Genomic DNA, 8,038 nt, shown 5'->3' on the forward strand with positions numbered 1-8,038 from the left:
TTTTGAGATGGAGCCTCAAGCTATCCCCCTGGGCAGAGTGCCGTGGCATCACGCTCACAGCAACCTCCAACTCCTGGGCTAAAGCGAGTCTCCTGTCTCAGCCTCCCAAGTAGCTGGGACCACAGGCGCCTGCCACAACGCCTGGCCATTTTTTTGGTTGCAGCCATCGTTGTTGTTTGGCGGGCCCGGGCTGGGGATTCGAACCCGCCACCTTAGGTGTACGTGGCTGGCATCTTAGCCGCTTCAGCCACAGGCGCCGAGCCGTAATATTTTCTTTGTTGTTTCTTTAACTAGATGACTTTCAATTTTGATTTCTTTAGCCTAGGAGTTATTGTAATCATGGTGTTGTAAAGGAAGAAATTTCATTTAAGGCCTCTCATGTAAAAGGGGATTTAATTATAGGAAATATATGATTTCACCAAGAATATAGGATCATTAACTGGGGCCTCCTGAGATCTCTATAGTGTGTGGTAGTTAGGAATTGGGGTATCTTTCTGATTTGTCACATAGTTGGTGGTTGTTTTTTTAAGGAGGTGGGCACCTTGCTATGTTACCCAGGTTGGACGTGCAGTGGCTATTCACAGGTGAATCTCAGTGCACTACAGTCTTGAACTCCTGTCTTCAAGTCATTCTCCTATCTCAGGCTCCCAAGTATATAGGATTATGCATCTAGCTCTCTGGCATTAACTTGGTCACTCTTTTGATGGTTTGGTTATATTAATCTGTTGGTTATCATTTATTCCTAGAGAGTGGGAGGGGGTCTCCAAAGTCTGTATATGGATGTCTATTATGATTTCTCACCTTTTAGAGCTTCCCCAAATTCCATTCTATTTTTGTGATTTTTATCTCATATTTAAGAGTTGAAGAGCAGTCTCAGGGAAATATTTATAACTTGGTGTTTATTTAAATTTGATAAAAATTGATTTAAATTTTTAGTCTTAATTTATATTAGCTTTTCTTCAGATGCTAGATTTTTTTTTAATTTAAATTCAATCATGCCAACATATTTCTCTGTAGAGCAGTGGTTCTCAACCTTTCTAATGCCACGATGTATTTTCATTGTTACAAAGGGGTCACTACCCACAGGTTGAGAACCACTGCTCAGAGAAATTCCTGTATTGATCACAAAGTAGTTGTAACTGAGTATTGGTGGGCAGACTTTGGGAGCCTTTGAGAGGTATCAGGGTAGAGCAGAAAAAATTCTGCTTGAAAAAAACAATTAACTAAAGATGGAGTTGGAGAAAAATAGCTGAAATCCTTTCTTGGGAGTGTTCATAGCAAGCTGATCTTACCCAGTGAGGGCTCTGATGACCTTTTCTACTCACCACACCCACTAACTGGTGGAAGGACCTGAAAACTTGGTGGAAGACCAAATTCAAAAAATAGACATCATTAAGAAGAAATGGGATCCAGTAATGTTTGCAAGAAAAACATATTCATGAAATTTTACGCAGCTCCTTCAAGATTATCTTAACAAAAAGTGCTAAATAAAGGAGAGAGTTTTTGTTGTTATAATTTGTAAATAAAAGTTGACAACCAGAGGGATGAAATGACTTCCCAAGGTCTCAGGGGCTTGAGCTACAACTGCTGACTGCTGGCCTGAAGTTTTCCTCGGGCTTTGTTAACTCTCAAAAGCTGCTGGCTATATCTCCAGCAGTATTTCATTTTGCAATGCAAAAGGTGTCCCATCCCTCCCATTCATATTTCTAAGCCCTTACCTCTTTCTTCCTTTTTGTTTGTGTATTCATGACAGCTAATGGAACCAGTTGCATTAGCATCCTTTGCCAAATGTTACCACTGGAAACAGGTGATAGGAGATCTCTCAGAAATTCTATTTTGAGAGCCGAGCTTAGGTTACAGTGACTTTGTGTTCTTTTCTGTTCTTTGCTTGTTCTGTCTGTAAAGCAAATTTTCTTGAAATGAAGAGTATCTGAAAGTAAGTCTAAGGAGGGAAGTATTGAGCTCTGAGTTAGTCTGGTGGTCTCCTTAGAAAGAATCGGTTATCTTTATCCGTATGACTGCTTTTTTTGTTGTTAGTATTCTACAATCAATCAAAGTGTTTATTGAGATTGAGAACCTTGGGAAAGATACATCACATTTTTTGCCTGGGTAAATGCTACAAAGCTATTATGGTTCTTTCTGTATATGAAACCATGAGTAAACTGTAACTGGCTTATTTGTTATGAGATAGGCCTCACATTTTCTTCATTTAGCTGTCCACAGTATAGGGGTAAGATAAATGAAACCTTCATTTTATGAGTGGAGGAAATAAAGCAAGTTGAAATCATTGTGTCATTGTGATGTATGTTGCCATTATGGTTTAGGACTACAATGTTCAGTGTGTTAACTACTGGCCACATGTGGTTAAGTACTTCAAAAATAGTGTAAATTGAGACTATAAGTGTAAAATACATACAGATATTGAAGACTTAATATGAAAAAATATCTCTTTGACACTTTAAAGAAGTCAATTATTTTTATTTATTTATTTAGAGACAGTCTTTTTGTTTGTTTGTTTTTGAGAGAGAATCTCAAGCTGTTGCCCTGGGTAGAGCGCTGTGGCATCACAACTCACAGCAACCTCAAACTCTTGGGCTTAAGCAATTTTCTTGGCTTAGCCTCCCAAGTAGCTGGGACTGCAGGCGCCCGCCACAACATCCAGCTGTATTTTTGTTGTTGTTGTGATTATCATTGTTTAGCTGGCCCAGGCTGGGTTTGAACCCACCAGCCTCGGTATATTTGGCCGAATCTGTAACCACTGTACTATGGGCACCAAGTCGATTTAGAGACAGTCTTATCGTGTCACTCTGGTAGAGTCCCATGGCATTATAGCTCAGAGCAACCTCAAATTCCTGGGTACAAGTGATCTTAATTGCCTCAGCCTCCTGAGTAGCTGGGACAACAGGTGCCTGCCATTCCACCCAGCTAGTTTTTCTATTTTTAGTAGAGACGGGCTCTCACCTCTTGGTCAGGCTAGTCTCAAACTCCTGAGTTCAGGCAATTTACCTGCCTCAACTTCCCAGAGTGCTAGGATTATAGGTGTGAGGCCAGAAGCCCAGGAGTTGATTATTTTTAAATCACAAAATTGATTACATGTTGGAATGCTAATACTTTATGCCAGGGGTGATGGCTCATGCCTGTAATCTCACCACTTGGGAGGCTGAGGTGGGTGGATTGTCTGAGTTCACAGGTTCGAGACCAGCCTGAGCCAACGAGAGACCCCCTTCTCTAAAAAAATAGCCAGGCATTGTGGCAGGTGCCTTGTAGTCCCAACTACTTGGGAGGCTGAGGCAAGTGGATCACTTGAACCCAAGAGTTTGAGGTTGCTGTGAGATAAGACATCACAGGACTCTACCAACGGTGACAAAGCGAGACTCTGTCTCAAAAAAAAAAAAAAGAAATGGTAATACTTGGTATGTGTTGGGTTAAATAGTGTTTTTCAACCTTTTTCTCCCAGCACACTTGAACCTATAGTTAAACTTCCATAATACACTTAAACTATGTTGATCGAAAAACTGCCTTGAACTTCAAAAATAATTTAATTAACAACCTTTAATTACAAAATAATTAAAAATAATTTAATTAACAATCTTTAATCACAAAATTTTTGTGGCATGCATAAGATGTGTGCCATGGCATATAGGGTAAAAATCACTGATGTAGTTGCTAGAAAATTCAGAATTATTTATGTGGTTTCTATTATATTTTTGTTGGCAAGCATTAATTCAGAGTATAAAATGGATGCTAGGATTACTACTTAATTTTCTTTGACATACACAGTGGGAAATATGGAGACATATAGTACACAATGTGTAGTTATGATACAGCATTAGATTACTTTGGCATATTTAAATTTGTTTGCATTTTAGAAATTTGGATATTGTTCCTACCAACTGTCTAAAAGTTATATAGGGCTTTAAACAGTTGCTTCTGGGCTATCACTGAAACTTAAAAGTACAGGAAGAGGAGTTCTTACTGTTCAGCACCAGCTGTAAGCACTGCCCCTCATTGCTACGTGGTGTAGCACTAAGGGGAAGGGGAAACCTCAAAGCATTGTGGCAGGAGGGTCTCTGGAAGGCAGGTCTCCTGATGGTAGGTTTCTGATGGCTTTGGTCAGCTCCACAACTTCCTCCTCTTTTTTGGTGGATGGTGCACATGTGTGACTGACCTATATGTGGTTTACCTCTGAATTCAAAATTGATAGAAACTCACTAAGTGGGTGGCTTCATGAGGCAACAAGGAGTAAAAAGTATTTATTAGGTTTTGTTGAATAAATAGAAGGTGAGTAAAGTTGTATGGAGGAAATCTTGTTCTTTAAGATTTATGATCACTCGTTTCCTTGCTCTTCAAAGGTCTTTTTCTCATTTGGATATCAAGCCCCAGTCATTTTAGAAGTTTAACTGACTACTATTGAATTGTAGCTTTAGTATCTTAAAAAATATATATATTTTTATTTTGTCTGTTCCTTTATGTTTAGGTTGAAGTGAAAAGTTCATTACATTTTGGATCACAGTTCTGTATTGATTTTGTAGATTTACTACTCAGCATCAGAAGTTACATATGTAACATGAAAATCCAATTTTTTATTTGGTTATTGGTGATAATTCTGTAACAAACATTAGATTATACTGAGAGTTTATTTTTGGAAGAGAACATTTTTATTGGTTATAGATTTCATAGTCATAAAGCAAATACTGGTTTACATTTGAGCATAATCAGACAATGAAAATGGTTAATAGGAACTGATTGACTGTAGAGTACTAAAATTAAGAGTACAACAAAATGTAATTAACACCATAACTTAAATGTGATTTTTATGGGGAGGTTGCTTTTCAGTACTGGTTCTAAGTTGTATATAAAAGTGCTAGTTTACTAGTATATACCAGTTAATAATAGAATACTGGAAAATCAGCTTTTACAGTATATTTTAGATAGGATGGGATTTTTATGTGCTTGAGGATGACTCTTGGCTTATTTATTTTTTCTTTCTTCCTTTTAGAATATGGTTTCTAGTTTTAGAGTTTCTGAACTACAAGTGTTACTAGGCTTTGCTGGACGGAATAAAAGTGGACGCAAGCATGACCTCCTGATGAGGGCGCTGCATTTATTGAAGAGTGGCTGCAGCCCTGCTGTTCAGATTAAAATCCGAGAATTGTATAGACGCCGATATCCACGAACTCTTGAGGGACTTACTGATTTATCTACAATCAAATCATCAGTTTTCAATTTGGATGGTAGCCCATCACCTGTAGAACCTGACCTGGCTGTGGCAGGAATACACTCGTTGCCTTCCACTTCAGTTACACCTCACTCACCATCCTCTCCTGTTGGTTCTGTGCTGCTTCAAGACACTAAGCCTACATTTGAGATGCAGCAGCCATCTCCCCCGATTCCTCCTGTCCATCCTGATGTGCAGTTAAAAAACCTGCCTTTTTATGATGTTCTTGATGTTCTTATCAAGCCCACGAGCTTAGGTAAGTTAGAGAAATCAATTTTTTCTGAATAAGCGAGTAAATAAAATGAGAGGCTTTCAACTATTGATTAATGATTTCATGTTAATGTTATAAAATAGAGGCATTCATGCCAAATGTTTAAGGGTACAGATAAAAAATTGGCCTCCATGACTGAAATCTAATATAAAACTGTGTTTTAAATCATTTGACCATTCTTCTGTTCCCTGTTTTTGTTTGTTGTGGTAAAATATACATAAACTAATGATCATTTGAAAGTGTATGGTTCAGTGGTATTTAATACCTTCGTAATGTTGTGCAACCATCACTGCTATCCCGTCTTTATCTTGTGAATTGAAACTCTAGCACAGTAACTCCATTCCTATCTCCACCTCGTCCCTGGCAACCACCACTTTACCTTTAGTCTCTGTGATTTTGACTGCTCTTAAGTCGGTTTATGTAGTATGAGTGGAATCATACAATAACTGTTCTTTTGTGACTGGTTTATTGCACTTAACATAATATCCTAAAGGTTCTTGCATATCGTAGTTTATGTCGAATTTCCTTTTTAAGGCTGAATAATACAATATTGTACTCTTCAAAGACAAGTGGTCTTCTGCCCAACTCCACTACCTACCCCTCACATCTCACTTTCTGGAAACCTTAAATTATTTTAGCTGTTTATTCTGACATTTACTTGGTTTAGGATATACCACATTTTGCTTATCCTTCAGTGCACACTTCAGTTCCTTCCATGCTTTCACTATTAGGAATAATACTGCTATAAGCATGGATGTACACATACCTTTTTGAGACACTGTTTTTCAATGAATTTGCTTGATCATGTGGTAATTTCTGTTTTCAATATTTTGAGAAATCATCATACTGTTTTTCATAGTAACTGTACCATTTTATATTCTCTCTAGCAGTGCACAGGGGTTCTAGTTTCTATCCTCACCAACACTTGTTATTTTCTGGGTTTTTTTTTTTTTTGAGGGGGGAGGGCATTGTCCATCCTAATGGGTATGAGGAAGTATTACTGTAGCTTTGATTTGCATTTTCATAATGTGTGATATTGAGCATCTTCATGTGCTTATTGGCCATTTGTATATATTTTTGGAGAAATGTCTAAGTCTGGTGTTCATTTTTGAATGGGTTTTTTTGTTTTGTTCTGCTTTCTCTTTTTGGGCTTTAGAAGTTCTCTTTATATTTTGGATCTATCTTCTCTTTATATTCTTGATCAGATATATAATTTGCAAATATTTTCTCACAGTCTGTGGGTTGCCTTTTTAACTGTGTTGATAGTGTTTTTAAAGGCACAATATAAAAATATTTCATGAACACCAGTTTGTTTTTTTTGTTGTTGCCCTTGTTTTTGGTGTCTTATCTAAATAAAAATCACTGCCACATCCAATGTTGTGAAGGTTTCTTGCACCATGTTTTCTTCCAGGAGTTTCAGAGTTTTAGGCCTTAAATTTAAGTCTGATCCATTTTGGGTTAATTTCTGTATAGCATTAGGTGAGGGTCTAATTTTATTCTTTGTGTAGATACCCAGTTTTCTCACACCATATGTTGAAAAGACTATCTTTCCCCTTTGAATGGTCTTGGCACCTTTGTCAAAAATCATTTGCACATGATTTTTGCATACCACATATGCAAGGGTTTTTTTAGGGCTCTTTTCACCTTTATGCCTGTACAACACTGTTTTGATTACTGTAGCTACATAATATGTTTTGAAACTAGAAAGTATAAGTTCTTTAGCTTTGCCCTTCTTTTTCAAGATTGTTGTGGCTATTTAGGGATTTTGTGTTACCCTGGGTAGAGTGCTGTGGCGTCATAGTTCACAACAACCTCCAACTCTTGGGCTCAAGTGATCCTCTTGCCTCAGTTCTTCTATTTTTAGTGGAGATGGGGGTTCTCACTTTTTGCTCAGGCTAGTCTTAAACCCATGAGCTCAAGCTATTCTCCAGCCTTGGCCTTCCAGGTGCTAGGATTATAGCTGTGAGCCACTGCACCCAGCATCTATGTGAATTTTAGAATGGGTTGTTTTTGTTTGTAGAAAATGTCAGGAATTTTATCCAAGAGAGATTACATTGAATAGCTAGATCACTTTGGTCATATGGATAGCTTAACAATATTGTCTTCTAGTCCATGTACATGGGATGTGTTTCCATTTATTTATGGAAACTCGTCTTCTTTAATTTCAGCAATGTTGTATAGTTCTCACTGTACAGGGATTTCAGTTCTTTGGTTAAATTAATTCTTAAATATTTTATTCTTTTTAATGCTATTGTAAATGGAATTATTTTTGTAATTTTCTTTTCATATTGTTCACTGTATATAGAACTGGCAACTAATTTTTGTGTGTTGACGTTGTATCCTGCTACTTTTTTTGAATTCACTTATTCTAGCAGTTTTTCAGTGTGGAATCATCAGGCATTACTTACATACACATAAGATCATATGATTGGCAAACAGATAATTTTACTTCTTTCTTTTCAATTTATATGACTCTTATTAACTTAATTTATTTTTCTTGCCTAATTGCCTTGGATACTTCCTCAAGCCTTCTTTTTTTTTTTTTTTTT

General features: G+C 37.2%; 1 protein-coding gene across 1 annotated transcript in view; it reads left to right on the forward strand.

Moving 5' to 3' along the window:
- The window catches only part of PIAS2 (protein inhibitor of activated STAT 2), a 106,727-nt gene that overhangs the window by 25,901 nt on the left and 72,788 nt on the right, over positions 1–8,038 (forward strand). The window contains exon 2 of the mRNA XM_023510164.1: positions 5,000–5,474. Within this exon, the coding sequence (XP_023365932.1) occupies positions 5,000–5,474 (475 nt within the window). The remainder of the gene's footprint in view (positions 1–4,999; positions 5,475–8,038) is intronic.

The sequence above is a fragment of the Otolemur garnettii genome, unplaced genomic scaffold (genome assembly GCF_000181295.1).
Source record: "Otolemur garnettii isolate 467f Iridium unplaced genomic scaffold, OtoGar3 scaffold00012, whole genome shotgun sequence".
NCBI classification, from domain to species: domain Eukaryota; kingdom Metazoa; phylum Chordata; class Mammalia; order Primates; family Galagidae; genus Otolemur; species Otolemur garnettii.